The 18687-nt window shown below is 38.9% G+C and overlaps 2 protein-coding genes and 1 non-coding gene across 5 annotated transcripts; 2 read left to right on the plus strand and 1 right to left on the minus strand.

The window, feature by feature from the left end:
• Positions 1–5402: 5402 nt before the first annotated feature.
• On the plus strand, positions 5403–8095 carry LOC121505018. Its single transcript, XM_041780137.1, has 4 exons — positions 5403–5476; positions 6828–6992; positions 7162–7316; positions 7404–8095. Exons 1-4 carry the CDS (start codon positions 5412–5414, stop codon positions 8093–8095), a joined length of 1077 nt encoding a protein of 358 aa, XP_041636071.1. The 5' UTR covers positions 5403–5411.
• A 2553-nt stretch (positions 8096–10648) lies between these two features.
• On the minus strand, positions 10649–17796 carry larp7 (La ribonucleoprotein 7, transcriptional regulator). 3 transcript variants are annotated; one of them, XM_041778837.1, is made up of 13 exons: positions 17756–17796; positions 16226–16428; positions 16031–16131; positions 15855–15938; positions 14540–14704; positions 14344–14446; positions 13934–14239; positions 13691–13841; positions 13427–13569; positions 13140–13252; positions 11817–11976; positions 11454–11545; positions 10649–11112 (listed from the first exon to the last, which is right to left on the minus strand). In XM_041778837.1, exons 1-13 carry the CDS (start codon positions 17758–17760, stop codon positions 11035–11037), a joined length of 1704 nt encoding a protein of 567 aa, XP_041634771.1. In that variant the 5' UTR covers positions 17761–17796; the 3' UTR covers positions 10649–11034. The 3 variants fall into 3 exon arrangements, with proteins under 3 accessions (XP_041634771.1, XP_041634772.1, XP_041634773.1); XM_041778838.1 differs by having other exon boundaries at positions 17748–17787; XM_041778839.1 differs by having other exon boundaries at positions 17676–17768.
• A 503-nt stretch (positions 17797–18299) lies between these two features.
• trnai-aau lies at positions 18300–18373 on the plus strand. Its single transcript has one exon. It is a non-coding gene; the product is annotated as a tRNA-Ile (tRNA).
• Positions 18374–18687: the final 314 nt, after the last annotated feature.

Below are 18687 nucleotides of genomic sequence, written 5' to 3' on the forward strand. Positions count from 1 at the left end.
AAGCAATTTTTGGATACTTTGGATGAATTTGCTTAAAATTTTTAAAAACATTTTCATTAAATTTTGGGGATGTGTTTGCAATTTTTGGAGAGTTTCTTTGGAAGTCTCAAGGGAAGATTGCCTATACATTTTTGGCATTTTCATGGGAAATTTGTTTAGATATTTTGGGGGAATATGTCTGGAAATTTTCAGGCATTCTCGTGGAAATTAGGGGGTAAAATGTCATTTTTGAGAATTGATAAGAAATTTTAGGGGGTATTTATTATGAAATTCAGCGGAAATTGCTTGAAATTTTTCAGGAACTTGCCTGGAATTTTTTGGGAGATTTTTTTATCAAATTTTCACAGAAATTTTAAGAAAAATCTTTGAAATTTAGGAGTTTTTTCAAAAAATTCAGAACTTTGCGTAGAAATTTTAAAATAAGAAGAAAAATGACTCCACCATACCGCTGTCAGATCCCCAAAACTAATCAAGTGGCCGACCCACAGCCAAACCATGTGTTAAAAAACCTATCCAGTGCTGTATTTCCTGCAACAACAGGACCCTCTGGAGATATGAGGACATCATCTTTGGTAAAAACTAATTTCTGCTCAAAGACAGGACTGAGCTTTTAAACAAATCAGATCCAACTTATCCCAAATAAGTGGGAGAAACTAAAAAGGCATTCCAAACAAAAGCTCAGGTGTCAGGAGGTTAAATTTGAATACAAACGCAACAAATTTCTAGCTTAAGTTAAATCCAACCCATTTCAAAATTTTATTTCCCCTCTCTTGAACATGGTAAGAGCCTGTTCTTTTCTATGTATTTTCAAAATGTAAGAACTGTATTGTGGGCTTGCCAGTCAAAACCTTGATTATCAAACCAGCCATATGGAGGGAAAATAAGCTGTAAAAGCACCAGCAGATGATAGACTCCTAAAAAAGCTGCATATGAATTTGTCAGTGAAGGAGAGAACATTTTAAAAGTTTAAGCACATGCATAAACATGAATTAAAAACAACTGAGGGAGTTGCCTTTTGCTGGATTGTTCAGGACCATTGTTCCATTGGGCAGGCCTGACTAAGGTTTAATAGAGATTAAGAAGAAAGATGAGTGCAACAGTACCAGGCACCACACTCCAACAGGAGGTAAAAAAATCTCCCGCTTAGATGTGTGCAACAGTCTGAATACTTGGAACTTTATAAATGACCCATTTCACTTTAATAAGTCAACATTTTGTTTTGGCACATCCATCTGAACTCCATGGCACTGGTGTCTCCATTAATGCACTGAAGCTGGAGGATGCTCTCTGAATTTAATCTGCAGGCTGTTGCTCGTAATTTGAGCTACTTTAATCCATATTTCATGAGCAGCACTATCAACATCTATCCTTCTACACATGTGCACTAGTTTCAAAATGCAGCAATGATTTCTGAGTTATTCCCAATGACACTGAATGGAGCAGTAATTTTTCATATGCAGTCAGAAATACTTAATGGGAAAGGGCTTCAAATATCCATAAACCTCTGCAGGCTCCTGACTTCTTATCCCGTGATTCCTCACGCCAGCCTGTTTTCTTTTTAATGCATTTCTGTGAAAGTATGTCCTCACTCCAAATCACAGAGAATGAAAGATACAACATGAGAGCACAGAATCAGAAAGCAAGCCGACGTGAAATCATTAGTACAAGAAATCCTTTGCAACCTTAAATGCAGAAGTTGGTGGCAGCAGTGCACTGAAGTCATTGTTCCGTTGCATAATCTGCAGGCTTAAGAGTATAAAACCAATAATGCTTCTTAGGGAGGGCATGAGCCAAGAAATCTGGAGATGTTAAGGACACGCAGATTTGTGGACAGGAAGCTTTTATGTGGGCAGAATGTCCAACAATATACAATACAGCTGATAACAATGTGCAGTGCCTCACATGGATAAACAGCATTAAAGGTTAAAAAAAGACAAGAGGCAAAAGTGAAAGACCAAAAATTACAAAGGAAAATAAATGTTGGTTGTGTTATGCTTGTAACCACTACCACTGGGTAGGCATCAGAAACAACCTTTTTTCACATTTTTACAGCAAAAATTTTAAATCGGGTGGTACTTTGGACTGTTTAACAAGGCACAATATGATTTTTCATCTGTAAATACTACTTACACATGTACAGGTCAGCAAAGGGATAAGCTGTACTTCAGGGCTACCAAAATCAGTGCAAACTGAGAGCTGTCACAGGAAATTGAAGCCAGTAGGGCACAAACTGAGAGATTCAGTTTAGGGCTTTCAGTGAGACATCAATTTTCATTTGGTTGTTGTCTGCATGAAAATCAAAACTGATAGTATTTAGGGACATATGATATCATTTACATGGCACAAAAAAAGGTTTCTTCCCCCAGGCTGCTTGTCTGATGAAAGCGTCACAGTCACAGAGTCACTCTGATGACCACTCAAATTCACAGATACCCTAATGACTATTCAACAGTCACAGATACCCTAATGACTATTCAACAGTCACAGAGTCACTCTGCTGACCACTCAACAGTCACAGAGTCATACTGATGACCACTCAACAGTCACAGAGTCACTCTGCTGACCTATCAACAGTCACGGAATTACTCTGATGACCACTCAATAGTCACAGAGTCACTCTGCTGACCACTCAATAGTCACCGAGTTACTCTGATGACCACTCAACAGTCACAGAGTCACTCTGCTGACCACTCAACAGTCACAGAATTACTCTGATGACCACTCAACAGTCACAGAGTCACTCTGATGACCACTCAACAGTCACAGAGTTACTCTGGTGACCACTCAATAGTCACAGAGTTACTCTGATGACCACTCAACAGTCACAGAGTTACTCTGCTGACCACTCAACAGTCACAGAGTTACTCTGGTGACCATTCAACTATCACAGAGTTGAGGTTGAGCCAACAGACTTTCATCAGCTAACATTTTTTCTCTGTTTATCCTCATTCCTTAATTTCTAAGGTCTGCCTGACTGCTGATACTGCTCTCTTGTCTAAAAGGACAGCCAAATTATTTGCTTAAATATTTTGAACACCAGTCTGCCTGTGATGTAATTCCTGCTTTCTCATTTGCATGGCTTATACATCAAAATAGTGCTTGCGACTGGAATGTAGCCCTCTGGTATTTCATGCTCTAAATGCTGCTTCTGACACTCAGACCTGCCAGATTAAGGAATCTAAAATTAACAATAAATATTTTAAGGGGGGAAGATTGGATAAACAGAAAAGCACTGAATATTGGTGTAAAATACTTAAATGTAGGTCAAAAATGATCAGTGACATGTCAGGTTTGATGGTCTTCATCTTACCTTTTATGAAACCAGACATGGCCAAGAGGCAGATATTGTGGTGTACACATTTGGAACTTAATCAAAAATTTAAAATGTTGTGCACGATTTCTAAAGACATGGAAATCACATTAAATTCCTTGTGAGTAAAAATATTTTTACCGCAGCCTAAAAGAATCTTTTTGTAGTGCACTTCAGATGTATTAATTGCAGAACTGTGTTCATTAGGTGTCTATGATTATTTGTTTTCTTGCAGTCATTCATACAGTTTAACTCTTCTCTTCAGTTTTCTCTTTTTTTCAGTTGAAGTGGGTCAGTATTAGACTTTGGCATCTCAATCCTTCACTTACAGTGCTTATAAAAAGTTTTTACCCCCCTGGATAGTCAATATAATTTTGCTTTGCTGGATAATCAGTATTCCTGGCTACCATTACAGCATGAAGAAAAGGGAACACTCCAAGCAACTTAGAGAAAAGGTTATTGAAAAGTACAAGTCAGGATGGATACAAAAAATAAATTAAGGCAGTGAACACCCTCCTAACACATTTTGGATGGATTGGGAAAGTGCTAAAATGCCTGTGATATGAAGACAATTATAAACCCTTCCACTGAAAATATTTGTGTTTGCACTGTAGACACCAAATAAGTTACTCCCAACCTCTTAAAGAGAACAGACTACTAAAAAATCACAACAATGTTCAAAGTTAAACTGGATTTAGTCATTATGCTTGCTGCTAACCGGCAAAAAAAAAAAAAAAAAAAAAAAAAAAAACTGCTCTCCTTTTGGACAGTAACCTTGTCTTTTATTATCAGCATGATATTGGTATCAGTTAGCTGAAAGGTGAATTATCAGTATCAGCAGTTCTGAACATTTCTGCTGATATTTTAGCTAGAAAAATCTGCTGATATCAGCTGTAAATATCAGCCAAACCCACAAGACGTTGGTGGAGTTTTAGGCTAGACCAGCAGACCTACGTCAGCTGCAGTCGTTTTCTGTATTCATCACTTTAAAGTTAGTTTTAAGGACTAAAGTTAGCTAATTCATTCATTCTCAAACTTTAAACTGTTTTTTAAGGACTGAGGTTTTAGGTCTGAACTACATTTGATTATTGGTATTGATATCAGTGTTGGTAAAAAAATTATATCTTAAAAATCCACATACGTGATATCGGCAAATATTCAATATCGTGCATCCCTAGTTTCCACAAATGTACCACACTTAAAGTCACTGAGCTCTTCGGAAAGACTCATTTTGTATCATAAATGTTAAATTGATTATATACACCTGTGACAACAGGTTTGGATTAAAAATCCTGAATTTAATAATCAACAGGTGTGGCCAAATACTTTCGTCCATATGTTGCATCTATGTGCCTTTACATATCATGCTTTTTGAAACAGTCTGACTCATTTAAATTAATGTACAATTACTACTGTTAAATGTTGAAGCCATAGAGAAGACCGTGGACTTTGTTGAGTCCTTATTCAAGCTTTGGACGCCATCTAGTGGAGAAAACGAGGCACCGTTGTTAAATTCAATGGCTTCAATAATCCAGAATGTATTCTAAGTGCGTGGCAAATCCCCATGAGTACATCTGGATTTTTTGCTGATTTCTGTCTGTGTCCACCCGCTGCATGTCTCTTTAAATCCCTCTACCTCTCTCTCTCTCTGTTTTGGACATGACTACAAAGTGACAGATGGACTCCTGGGACCAAGTCACGTTGCAGAATGCACTACGTGACTGTACTTTGCATATTCAGCAGTATAAAAATAGACAGTAAAAGTGGATTTGGAGTGGGAAACATGCACTGAAGGATTACATGGCGTTTTCTCCCTAAAAGCGGCGTCGCCACTTAACGTTACAGCACATTGGCAGCTTTGAAGCGTTAAAATGCCCATTTCACGAGCAGCGTCGTCTCCTTGACAACAGGCCCGCATCACTGAATAATCCACGCCTGTTTATTTTTAGAAGTTACTCTCGTTCAGACACAAACACGAACCCCATGTTCCTCCTCCGGTCAATAATTCATATGCTGTAGGCCTGCAGTGAAGAACCGGGGAGCAGACCGCGTCCTTATCCAGCCACGGGACGTCAACGAGCGCACAGGGTGCGGACGTACGATGCAGCCGCAAACTTTAAGGGGGGAGACTCGGCACAGCGGCCACCAACAAGGGTCAACTGTGAGGTAAGATCTGCTCTGTCTGGGCATGTCTTCGTTTTGTGACAGCTATTGTTGTAAGGTCGAAATGCTACCTTGTATTTGTTCAAATTTCACTTTTAATGGTAGCCTGTTTTTGCACCTGCCAAAAGGGTATGCTCAGCTTATGCCTGCAGGGTTATGTTATCATAAATCAGGCCGCACATGCTGTTTCACCCTTGTTGAAGATGGTAAAGATCATTGTGTTTCATTTCCTTTTTTGTCCTCTCAATCAGTGGCAGACTCAGGATGTTTGAGGGGCAGGGGCTGAAATGTTAAAAAGGGCACCAGCATTCAAAAAGTTTTCATTTATAGTGAAATAGCTAGACATCCTTGTTAAGATTTAATGTTTTATTATGATTACATCTACTACATCTCTGTAAAAACAGACCAGGAATTACAAACCATTTAACCATGTACTTAATAAAAGATACACAAGGGAGGATGTCAATGAAAATGAACTTTATAAACCAAGGGGCTTATAGCATTTCATTGCATTTTCTCCACTCTTAGACATGTGGTGTCATCCACTGAGATGTCTGTCCACTGGAAAGGCAGCATGAAGGGCAGTTTATGTATTGTCCATTTAAAGGCACCCTGGAAACACTTTCTCAAATTCTGTCCACATGAGCACAAATGTTGTTTATTTAAAGGGCACTTCAGAAGGTAACTTTCCAAATTTTGTCCACAAAGAGGGCATTTAGAGGGTACTTGGTCATTTTCTGCCTATTAATAGGGCAATAAAGAGGGCGGTTTGTCAAATTTTCTCTATTTAGAGGTAAAATAGGTGTGAATTTGTCAACTTCTCTTTATTTTTAGGACACTTAAGAACACAATTCGCCAAATTTTGTGTACATAAAAGGCATTTAAGAGACCATTTGTCAACTTTTGTCCATTTAGAGGGCACTTCAGAGAAAATTTGTCAACTTCTGTCTATTTAGAAGGAAATGAGAAGCAACATGTCAAATTATGTCTAGACTGAGGGCACTTAGTAAAATGTTTTCTACATAGAGGGCACTAATGAGGCAATTTGTCAAATTTTGTCTATTTAGAGGGCACTTCGTCAAATTTTGTCCTCAAAGAGGGCACTTAATGGAGTGCTTGGTCAAATTTTGACTATTGAGAGGGCAGTTAGGAGGTAATTTTGTCCACATAAAGACCACTTGGTCAACTTTTGTCTAGGACACCAAACCACCTTTGGCCCTTCATGGCACTTAATCATGTTCATTTACCATAGGGGCATACAAGAGGGCTCCTTTTGGTATTTTCTTTAATGAAGGTTAATGCATCACTGTGCTGTTGTTGAAACACTTTAAAATGTCTTTTCAACATTTTCTAGGAAACATGTAGGATCTCAAAGACCCCACACTCAGACCCTCATGACCACAGAGTATGAGGAAAGGTTTTCTCTCCCAAACTCCTACAAGAAGCTGGTCACAACCACAAAACAAACAAACCCAAACCATCCTTTGAAGGGGACTGCTGCAGATGTGTCAACCTTTAGGTAAGATCCAAGGAGTTATCCTACCACACTAAACATGGATTTTGGAAATCTTGCCTCTGTGTTTTACCTTTGAGGTCAACATTAGAGGCAATGTTATTGTATGATCTAGTACTATGGGGAACCTACAAACACATAACACTAATATTAAATGCAAACTGCCCTGTTTCAGATCATTTTATTTGGCCAAAAAATGGATACCGACCAAACCCAAGCTCCCACAGGCGACAGTAACAACAACCACAAAAGATCAGCAGATAACTGTAAACGCTGCAAACAACTCTACATGGTCATCCGAGGTACAGGACTACACATCCACGTACCGAAGTAAGTAGTCACGCATTTCAGATATAAAATGTTCTATGTTCTACTTCAAGATCCAAATCCACTCTCATTTCCTGTTCTTTTTTCCAGATGACTACAGAGTGTGGAAAATCAGCAAGCGTCAGCCGTTCAGACTCACTGACAACCTGACAGTCAGAACACCTGCAGCATCCCTGAAGTCAGAGGAAGCCCGTGACGCAAAAAAATTCAATGATGCCGGTCAATTTTCTAAGAAATGTAAGTCCTGGTCGACTGACAAGAACTCCAGCCAAGGCAAAGTCAAAGAGACGAGCCTATCAGAAGAAGGGAGATTCCTGTCAACAACAATGGCCGACTACATTGTACATCAGTGTCAATGCAGGAAACCCATCCGACCCAGCAAAACCCAAAACTTTGTTAAAAGCCAAGAGCCCATGCAAAAAACAACCACCACAAGGGAGGACTTTAAATCATGGAAAATACAAAGACGAGCACCGATCCCCCCTAAACATGAGCTGACCGTAAAATCTGCCACACTACCTGACGGCTACGCTACAAACCAAAAGCCTTCAGACCTTCAACCTCAGCTGAGAGAGTCTGCTTCAACCAGTGTCACCCAGAGACCCGCTGATGAGGAATTCATGTCCAGCTTTGAAGAAATCTCCCACAAGAATGGGGAAACCAGGAGGTCATGGACCACTTCCTTGAAAAGAGGAGTGACTTGGGCTGATGATGGCTGTGAGGAGCCCTCTGAGACTTACCGCATGCTGCATGGTTTCAAGCCAAACTTAGCGTTTCTTTGAGACCAAGCTGGTAGCAAATCATGGTGCTGTCATTTTACCTCAGGTAGTTTCTGCTTGAAACTCCAATAAAAGCCATACAGTGATGCAAAGATTATGTAAGAGCAGCTATTTTTATACTTAGGATGTCTGATGCTCTGCAGATCAACTTATTTTGGATGTTACGTAATCTCCTAATTAAAGGAGATTAAAATTCAGATTAAAAATCCTGTGAAGAGTTTGTTTGGCCGTTGTGGGACCTTGATGCCTCTCTATGACCTGCTAAATCAAACAAGACAATCAGGAAGATAACTGGTCATTTCTAGATAGCTGTTGCCGTAAACAGTGCTGCAGGGGAGGTTTCAGTGACCGACAAGTAACAAAACTTTTCTTTACAGCAAAGTTTCTCAATGAGTGATACAACTGACTGTTAAAAGACTGGCACGTCCAGGATAAAATCAGCAAAAGATGAACCACTTTGCCCTCTGTGGACAAAGTAAAACATTTCAAGATGTTTGTGTTTTAATCTTGATGATTACAGCTTAGAGCTCACAAAAATCCACTATCTCAAAATATTAGACTACCACAAAACATCAGCTATAAAAAAGGATTTATAAGACAGAAATGTTGACCTGGAAATTTATGCTCATTTCAGTACTTGGTTGGGGCTCTTTTTGCACAAATGACTGCATCTGTGATGTAAAAAGGAGGCGATCAGCCCGTGGCACTGCTGGGGACTTATGAAGCCCTGGTTGCTCTGATACCAGAGCTCATCTGGTGTCCCTTGACATTTCCCAATAGATCCTCTATAGGGTTCAGGTCAGGCCAGTTGTCTGGCCAGTCAAACACAATAATGCCATGGTCAGCAAACCAGTTTCTGGTAGTTCTGGCTTCACTGTGGACACGTGCAAAGTCCTGCTGGAAAAGGAAATCAGTATCTCCATGAAGCTTCTCAGCAGACAGAAGCATGAAGCGTTCTGAAATGTCTGGTAGTGCTCTGACAGTGTTGACTCTGGACTTGATAAAGAACAGTGGATCAACAGCAGCAGATGACATGACACCCCAAACCATCACTGACTGTGGAAACTGAAAACCCCTTTCCCTTCCAGTCAACTTTCCACGAATAAGCTTTGGTACGGCACTCTAAGAACAGCCTGCCCTTCAGCACCAAACTTCTGTGGAGGAAGTCAATGTTTGTCTTCTGGACATTTGTCAAGTCAGCAGTCTTCCCCATGATTGTTTGTTGTATGTACTGAACCAGAGGCAGAGAATGAAGGCTCACAAAACCTTTGCAAATTGGACTTTTCTGCAAAACCAGATTTTTTATTTTTATGAGCTGTAATCGTCACCTTAATCCTCAAGATGCAAACAAAAAACATTGAAATGTTTCACTTTGCATAAGAAGAATCTAGAATATATGAAAATTTAGCTTTCTGAAGCAAATAATGGGAAAACATGAACTTTTCATGATATTCTAATTTTCTTAGATGCACCTGTAGATAAGTGTTAAACAAAGCACTGTGAGTGTCCTAATTTTCAAATCAAAATGTGCTTGATTATTCCCTCACTTAAGCCTGTTGGCCTGTTTAATAGTGCTACATCATCATATCCATACCCCTTATCCATACATCCTTTTTCACACCTTCAAAATAAAAGCAAGGGAAAACTTAAAGCTGATGCTTGAGTGCTTGAAAGGTGCAATCATTTAATTTTCAGAAGCCGTAAAATCAGAATTCAGACTGAATATTTTAAGACGTGTCCACTCATGGTCTTCTTTGTACAGGCAGTGCCTATGCCCTGAGATTCAGAGCGCTTTTACCAACATTTCCTGCTGTGAGTTACAAAAAGATGATGCGGAGCACTTCAACCTCTCCCCTTGCTGACTGAGAGGTCTGTTTTAAATAGCTCCATGTGCTAAATATATGCCTGTGCATAACTAAATATCACAAACATGAAAATAATGTGAAGAAATTGTATCCTGGCATTAACAGCAGCTCCAGATCTGAAAAAAAGGAACCCCTATATGTTCAGATTCGTTTCTCCCCTGCTGTTGCTAGTGACAGCAGTCATATCATTCTTAATTTTTTTTGCTCCATTTGGGAAAAGTGTCACTGACATCATGTGTAGCTTCAAAGTTTGAGCGTTTTTTTTTTTTTTTTTAACTGAGAGCTCAGCAGCAAACAGCATCTGACACTGAGGGCATTCTAACAATTAAGATAGCTGAAAATGCTCAACTTCACCAAAGCTATAGTAATTCTGGCATGACTTCACCAGCTTCCAAGGTACATGCATGATGAAAAAAAGTCTTGAAGGAAACAGAGAGCTCCAGCAACAGATGTAGAGAACATTAGTTGTGTTTAAATCATTTCTCTTAATACTACAAGTGTTACCAAAGCTTTCTGTTTCCCTTATTAGTTTTGAATAGAAAAAAAAAGGTGCAAAAGTGTAAAAAATCTGCTGATTGGACACAGGACCTTACTTTTGTACACAAGCCAGTGCTTCATCTATGTTATAGTAACTTGGAAATGATTAATTATTTGTCTAATTAAAACTCTACAAAATGCCAGACAGTAATGATTTATTTATCAATAATGTTATTTTATTAAAAAAACAAAAAGGCAAATATCTTAAGAAGGAAATGCCCTGACTAGTTCATGTCTTGATTCGGAGAGTTTCCAAATTATCATATTTACAATCTATACAAAATCTCCTTTTCTTAAAAAAAGGGGGTTTTCAATTTAAGAAATAAAAACTTTTCAAAACGTCAACGCAAAGCAGCAGTCCACGTTACCTTGGAGGCTCCAGTGCAAAAATAAAAAATCAAGGGGACATTTTAACAAATCTATGCATGTAAAAGATTAAAATTAGATTTAACTGAGCTTTAGACGAATAAAGATGACTTGTCCCCCTCATATGACATTATTTAAAGCCTGCCAAAACATTTCCTTTTGATTCAGCAGCGGTCAGTCTTCTTGGAAACGGATGTGCTTGTGAGCCTCTTTGGCCCGAGCGATGATGATTTTTTCAGCTTTGGATATGAGCTGCAATGTGACGAGAAAATGAGAAATTAGATGTGAGTGCAAATAACTGAACTGCTCGTTTTGTAGGGGGGACATAATGTCAGATAGTAATCCTATCCTTTCATGGACTGGATTTAGGATAAGCTGCTTACTACATATGCATAGTGAACTCAAAATAGGTGCATCTTTCTCCAGGATTATCTATCCCACCATCACATTATTTCACTTCTTACAATAAAACATAAAACATTGGTTAATAAGCTGGTTTATCTACTCAAAATGAAGATTAACAATATGCTACTGCACATGGCCATAGCAAATGTGCACATTTTTCTATTTATAACTAAAGCGACAGATCTCACCTTCTCTGTGCCTCGCTTCTTCTCCCTCGGGCGGTTCAACTTCACTTGACGGTCCACGAGGATCTTCTGCCAGTACCTTTGTTCATGATCACCTGTGAGAAGCATTAAAAAAGGTCTTTTATGTTATATCGTCACATAAAATTCAATCAATAATTCATACACTGTATAAGCGGTGACAATTCAATGGTGCTTTTGAAAACACACTGAACTTGAGACAAGCTGATGAGCGCTGTCACAATAATTTATTTACACAGTCATGAATTATAAAGAATTTAAGTTCCAGCTTAGTCGAGCATATCTATCCTTAAACTGGACTTCATCAGAGGTGCATATAGCCTATGTGAAGAAATAAAAATTTCTTACCTGTGAGGATCTCAAGCTTCCAGCTGTGCTCTTTCTGTAGCTCTGCTTGTACGTCGCTGACAGCTTTAGCGTCCTCAGGGCTGTGGAATCGGATGTGACCCTCAGCGTCTCCTTCCAGGATATCGACGTACGCCACAGGAGAGATTTTGCACAGAGCATCCTGCACAATGTAACCCACAAAAAGAAAATAACCTTTCATTATCAATCTTTAATATCTACGTGTTTATACACAGTGAGAACTGAATGAACTATAGCACTTTTCGGATTAGCATTACCTGTGGGCCTCTGTCTGAAATAAGGTAAATAAAACATCCTGTGCGATTACTACAAATTACCAGAGGTCCCTTGGTAATACTAATCCCATGTGAATAGTGAGTGTAGATCTACAGTGCCTATAAAAAGTATTCCACCTATTGGATTTTTACCCTAAAATCAATTGTATAAATCAATAGTCAATATAATTTGGCTTTTATGACCAAAAAATTACAAAAATGTCTTGAATGTGAAAGTGACAGAGTTTAAAAAGTAATGTCAGTTGAACAGAAATATGTAAATAAAATAAATAACTGCTCAAGGTCTGTCAGGTTGCGTGGGGATCAGGTGTGAACAGCCCATTTTCAGTCCAGCCTGGGCTTTGACTCGGGCACTACAGAACATTCACCTTATCTTTTAACCATTTCTGAGTAGCTTTCTCTGTATGCGTCAGATCATTGTCTTGCTGGAAGATAAATCCAAGATACGGTCCTCTTGAAGACTAAATAAGATTGTCCTCCAGGAATTTCCCGCATTCATTCAACCCTCTACCTGCTGAGAAGCATCCCCACTTCATGATGCTGCTACCACCATGCCTCACAGTAGGGATGGTGTGTTTGTGGCATCTGCCAAACATAGCGTCTTGTCTGAGGGTCATAAAGCACCATTTTGGTCTCATTAGACGAAAGAACCTTCTTCCACATGGCCATGGAGTCTCCCACATGCCTTTTGGTGAACTCTAGTCCAGATTCAATAGTAATTAATAATAGAGTTTTCTTCAATAGTGGCACTTACATATTTTATTTAACTGACATTACTCAGTAGAAATGTGTTCTCACTTTGACATTAAAATGTTTTTTTTTCCTAAAGCCAAATTATATTGCCCATGAAAGGACAAAAAGAGAGCTTTCTTGAATATAAATGTAATGTTCTATCTTTATATTAATGTTCTGGGAAGTCGGCTGAGCTATCCAGGGCTTGTTTTGTGAGTATTACCTGACATTTTATGCTGACAGAAACAGAAATATAAAAATGTTCTCACTGAATTTTGTCATTAAAACAATACTGTACTTTAATGATCTTCCTCCCCGGTAGTGGCTTGCTGTCTGTTATCTTAATGATGACACCACTGGTAAACTGAGGGCCGTGCTTCGTCTCTTTCTCGCTCTTATTGCAGTGATCAACTAGAAGAATACAACAAAACACAAATAAGCACTTCTGCATCAGAAAGAATAGAATTGATAATGCAAATCTAATCGGACCAAATCATTTTTTTGCATCTGTTTCAAGATATCTGGTGTTATGAGCCAGCTTCCCTATTACTTTATTCTACAGGTATCAGTTTGGTCAGGACTCACTGTTTCCATCCTGAGGGTCATTTTCCATCTTTGTGGGACTCTCTTGCTCCTTGTGATCAATCTTAGTCATACACTTCTTCAAGGACGTCATGCTGCGCTTCTGCAAAATCAGATACTCATCCTTCAACACGAGCCAGTCCTTCCTTCACCAGAAAAAGGAAGAAAGACATCAGTCACTGTCTTGCATCATTTCGGGGGTTTTTTTGTATTTGTATTTTTTGTATGTATAAATAACCCAGTAATAAAAAAGGATGTAGATCTTACTTTGATAGAACTCGCAGTGGAATAACTTCCTCCCCGATCTTCAGTTTCTCCTTGTGCTTCTTTTTTCTCTTCCTCTTTGCTTTCATTGAGTCTTCTCTGTTTTCTTTCCCTTCTTCAACGCCCCTCTCTCCTTCACTTTGAGCAGGCAGGTCTAAAATGAAAATATTAAAGATCTAATGTTTTTTTTACTGCTGTTTAAAGAAATTCTCTTATTAGCTGAAAAGAGGAACCAAAATGAGTTACCAGTTTTTGTTGCATCTTTCTCCTGCACACCTTCACTTTCACCTAGCCTTCTCATCTTTGACGGCGCCTCACTTTCAGTTCCTTCTGCCGTCTGTGACCGTCGTCTTTTTTTGTCTGATAGTTTGCCAGGTGTCTTTTGCGTGCTGGTGACCTCTGAATCAAAATCCCCAGCTGCTAAGCGCTTGTTCTTTTGCTCGGACGGCTCGGCCTCCATCGCCGGCTCTTTAGATTCTTCAGCTGAAGTCTGTACGGTGGTGCCATCTTTCTTTTTCTTCTTCTTTCTCTTTTTCTTCTCCTCTTCTTCACCTAAATATCAATATTTTCAAGTTCTTAAACAAAGTTCACCAATGCCATCCATTTTTAAGAGAAATCTTATATCATGGAGATGTGGATTATATACCAAACTATACCTGATGGAGGATTGTCAGCTGGCAGAGGCAGAGGCTTTCTGTTCTTTGTTTTAGGGAAAATCCCAGGCTTCCTTGGAGCATCTTCAGGGGGGTTATTCAGCATCTGTTTCATAAGTCAGAAATTTTCTTTGAGTTTCCATTTTCCCAAGAGCAAATACTTGGTAATAATGAGGATCAGCTTAACAAACATTATTACCTCTATAGCTTTTTGTGCTTCTTCTTCTTTCTCAAATTCCACAAAAGCGAAACCCTTCGAGTCACCAGAGGACTTGTATCTTGGGATACTGACATAAACCACATTTCCACATTTTGAGAACACTCTTTCGATCCAGCTGTGATTTACATCCTTAGGCAACAGTTCCTGAGAAAAACACAAGGAAACAAAACAGTATTTTGATTTCTTGCTGCTAAATATCAAACTGAGCTAAAAATCACCATGTGAAACCAAGGTGAAACATGTTAAGACTTTCTTGTTTTAATTTTGATGATTGCGGCTTACAGCTCACAAAGAGAAAAAATAAACTATCTCAAAGTATTTAGAAGATTGTGGAAAAATCTAATTTGCAAAGGTTTCCTGAGCCCTCATTCTCATTCCAGGACATGGGCTACAAGTGTCGTGTTCTTAGTGTCGAGCCACTCCTAAACCACAGACAACGTCATATCACCTGGGCTAAAGAGAAAAAGGACTGAACTGTCCCTCAGTGGTTCAAAGTCCTGTTTAAAGATTAAACTAAATTTTGCATTAAATTTGGAAAATCAAGGTCCCATCGACTGGGGGAAGATCAGAGAGGCACTGAATCCGAGGTGCTTGAAGTTCAGTGTTTTCAGTTTCCACAATCAGTGATGGTTTTGGGTGCCATGTCATCTGCTGCTGTTGTGCTATTTATAGAGATTCTGATTTCCTCTTCCAGCAGGACTAGGTACCTGTTCACTGTGAAGCCAAAACTACCAGAAACTGAATTGCTGACCATGGTGTTACTGTGTCTGATTTGCCAAATTGGGGGAATTTCAAAAGGAAGATGAGAGACTCCAGACTCAACAATACAGACGAGCTGAAGGCTGCTATCAGAGCGACCTGGGCTTCATAACACCTCAGCAGTGCCACGGACTGATTGGCTCAATGACACATTGCACAGATGCAGTAATTTGTACAAAAGGAGCTCCAACCACTTACTAAGTGCATAAATTAGCTGAATTTTCCAGACAGTCAACATTTCTGTATCATAAATCCTTTGTTGGACTAATGGTTTGTGATATTCTAATATGCTGAGAGGTAGATTTTTGATTTTTGTGAGCTGTAAGTTGTAATTATCAAAATAAAAAAAAATTTTAAAAGCCTTGAATTATTTCACTTTGTAAGAGATGCATCTAGAATATATAGAAGTTTAACTTCTTGATTTAAATCAGAGGAAAAAAAGAATTTTCTCATGAAATTTAATTTTTAGATGCACCTGTATATTACAAAATGTAATTATAACTGAATTTTTCAAATAAGGAAAGGCTCATTTTACCACATAAACTGTGCGGCCATCAACATCATGTGGTACTTCTCCAATAGGAAATTGACGCCTGACTTTATTTTCTTCAAGGTTAACCTGAAAAAAAGAAGGGAATACATGTTGGTTGATGCATCTTATTGAAACCAACAAAATACGCAAAAGAAAGCATTTAGATCTCTTCACAGTACCTCAACAACAGATGAATTTTTCAGCGCTCTAGCAATCAGCTTTGTGTCAGTTGTCAGCTTCTTCATTCGATTGAAGCTTGCCAGCACAGAAATATCAACATCTAAAGCACAGACAACACAAGTGTTTCAGTGAAATCCAGTTTCTCATGCAGAAACTTTGAAACAGGATTTAATCACATTTTGGCTTCGTCTTACATCCATCGTCTGACTCATCTATGAGTTTTCTCAGAAAGCGGTCCTTGTGAAGGTTGACATCTCCGAACCAGAACTCCACCTGCTTCTTCACGTCGCCCAGCAGCTGTTTGACACGAGACCTCTTCTTTTTTTCCAGATCCTTGTTCTTACTCCGGGGTTCTTCTTCGCCAGCATCACCAGCACCTCTCTCTATGTCAATCATCCTGTGGGTGAGACGGCAGCAGTGACATACTATTAGCAAACAGCTCATCACATTTACCTCTGTTTCAGTTCAATAAAAGTATACTTGTACAGCACATTTCATACAAAATTAATGGCTTAACAGAACATAATATACAAATAAAACAAAAAAGTGTTCAGACACACATAGAGTATATAAAATTAAAAATCTAACCTTCTGCCAGTTGATACAAAATCTACTGATCATAGCAGTTCTGATAGACTCGATCCTCCCTTATGAACCATTTTTTTAAACAGGTGTATATTTTGTAAGGCTTTGGTACCTAACTGATCATATCCATCGTGATGACATATTAGAGATCATGCCATTTAGAAACACTTCTCTGCCAAAGAAGAGAAGTCGTGTCCAAGGCTATTTTAAAAGTGCTTGCAATTTCAGGAGACCTCAGATTAGGAGGTGGGCATCTCAGGGGTTAAGCTACATGAACCTTCCCCTGATTTAGCTTTAATTCTAGCTACATTCAGGAGGCTTTTTCTGAAGATCTTTTGTATCGAGCCAAAGAACCACTAAAAAAGATACTTAGAAACCATTTACAATGTGTCACATTTTCCTAGAAATCAAGCAAATTGGGCATTTATGATAAAGCAAAGCAATGACAACATAAAGCAAGGTCAGAATAGGACAAGAGGCCCAGTAGATCAATATTTCCACTTTGATGTGTGGATGTTTTCTTAGGGCTAACAGGCTGTATTTGTCAGAGCTGTGATATGATACTGAAAGTCAAGCTATCCCTCAATGATAACACCTTGGCTTCTGACATGCTAACTGTGCTTAGATGAACAATATGGGATATTATATTGGGGCTAAAGTGATATGTGTATTATCTCAATGAGAGAACATGCTAGTTGAGTGTCTCACCATACCGTCTTATGTAAAATCACAGTTCTTGGCTCTGTAAGTGAATCTCTATCCTTGTAAGCCGACTGTACACACGCCCCCTGAATAGTATTAGCCAATGAATACGTAGACTCTCAGTAGTTTAACACTACTAGCTTCACATTTGCCCGTATTTTACACCCGTAAGTGTCAGGCTTGGTGATGCTGAGGTAGCTATCACAGCTTTTAGCACACAGCCGTCTGTCGAAGCTTCTTTGTCAATTCGCGGGAAGTGACAATTTAAAAACACATCAGTTGCGTTTACTTCATTCATAAAAGCCCTCAACCACACATTAACACGGTCAAAGTCACATATTACTTAGCTCAACTAACGTAGTTAGAGATGAGGAAACAGTACTGTTTGACGGACTTCATGCACAAAGGTGACTGAAAATAGCAGCTTACTTGCTTACTTCATACGAGCGGCATTAGTTCGTCCAGTTTGATGTCGCAGGATAATTACGTCACACCACTAACAGGGCAAGCTTTACAACTTCCGGTACACTACTGAAAAGTAAAAGGAACAAACTTACTGCATGAATGTTTCAGTATTTTATTGAAAATTGTGCACAAACTTATGTACATATCATCGCAAAGGAGCATTTAATTAAAAGAAAACGGAACACAGCATTAAAAGAGGAAGAGCAGATCGAAATTACACAATAAGACGTATCTATCAACAAGTATCTAATAGATAATCACCAAAATACACAATTCTGAACGTAGTGTATTTTGTACAGCCTAATTCATCAAAAAACATAGTGACTTGCACTCAGCGTGGTTTATCCCTGTTTTAAATTCTTGTAGTTAAACCAAATTAAGAGTGTGGGAGCTTCAAGAAATAAAAAAAGGGAAAACTTGAACGGTTAGGCGGTTTTTAAAATCCGCTGTTTTGATAACACCATTAAGAACAGCTTACCGACAAATTCGTTACTCTGCACAGCTTAGGTCACGTGGGGCCGGTTAGCTCAGTTGGTTAGAGCGTGGTGCTAATAACGCCAAGGTCGCGGGTTCGATCCCCGTACGGGCCACAGACTTCTTTTAAATTTATTTATTTGAAATTAAATTAGATTTTAATTATATTTAAACTTTACACTGCATGATTTCCTGCAAAGAGGAAGCTTAATTTCCACATTGCCGTAAAATGTACACTACTAATTGCAATAGACCCAGGATATTCAATTGGAGGTCCTGTGTCCAGGTCAGACCCCTGAGGTCATTCTAAGTCCTCATGCTTAAAGATGTTCTACCCCAGTTTGATAATAAAAAGATGCAAGTTTTATGACATTTGTCACATTTATATCCCATTTTGATTGTCCAACCTAACTCTTAGCGTAATTCTTGT

The sequence above is a fragment of the Cheilinus undulatus genome, linkage group 22 (genome assembly GCF_018320785.1).
Source record: "Cheilinus undulatus linkage group 22, ASM1832078v1, whole genome shotgun sequence".
Classification (NCBI taxonomy): Eukaryota; Metazoa; Chordata; class Actinopteri; order Labriformes; family Labridae; genus Cheilinus; species Cheilinus undulatus.

Excerpts from the sequence above, each read along its gene's own strand:
- LOC121505018 (XM_041780137.1), top strand. The coding sequence starts at position 5,412 with ATGCAGCCGCAAACTTTAAGGGGGGAGACTCGGCACAGCGGCCACCAA. Across the intron at positions 6,993-7,161 it reads GCAGATGTGTCAACCTTTAG|ATCATTTTATTTGGCCAAAA; the intron begins GTAAGATCCAAG and ends GCCCTGTTTCAG. Across the intron at positions 7,317-7,403 it reads CTACACATCCACGTACCGAA|ATGACTACAGAGTGTGGAAA; the intron begins GTAAGTAGTCAC and ends TCTTTTTTCCAG.
- larp7 (XM_041778837.1), bottom strand. Across the intron at positions 14,240-14,343 it reads AGCTGACAATCCTCCATCAG|GTGAAGAAGAGGAGAAGAAA; the intron begins GTATAGTTTGGT and ends ATTGATATTTAG. Across the intron at positions 11,977-13,139 it reads CGGGGAGGAAGATCATTAAA|GATGCTCTGTGCAAAATCTC; the intron begins GTACAGTATTGT and ends TACATTGTGCAG.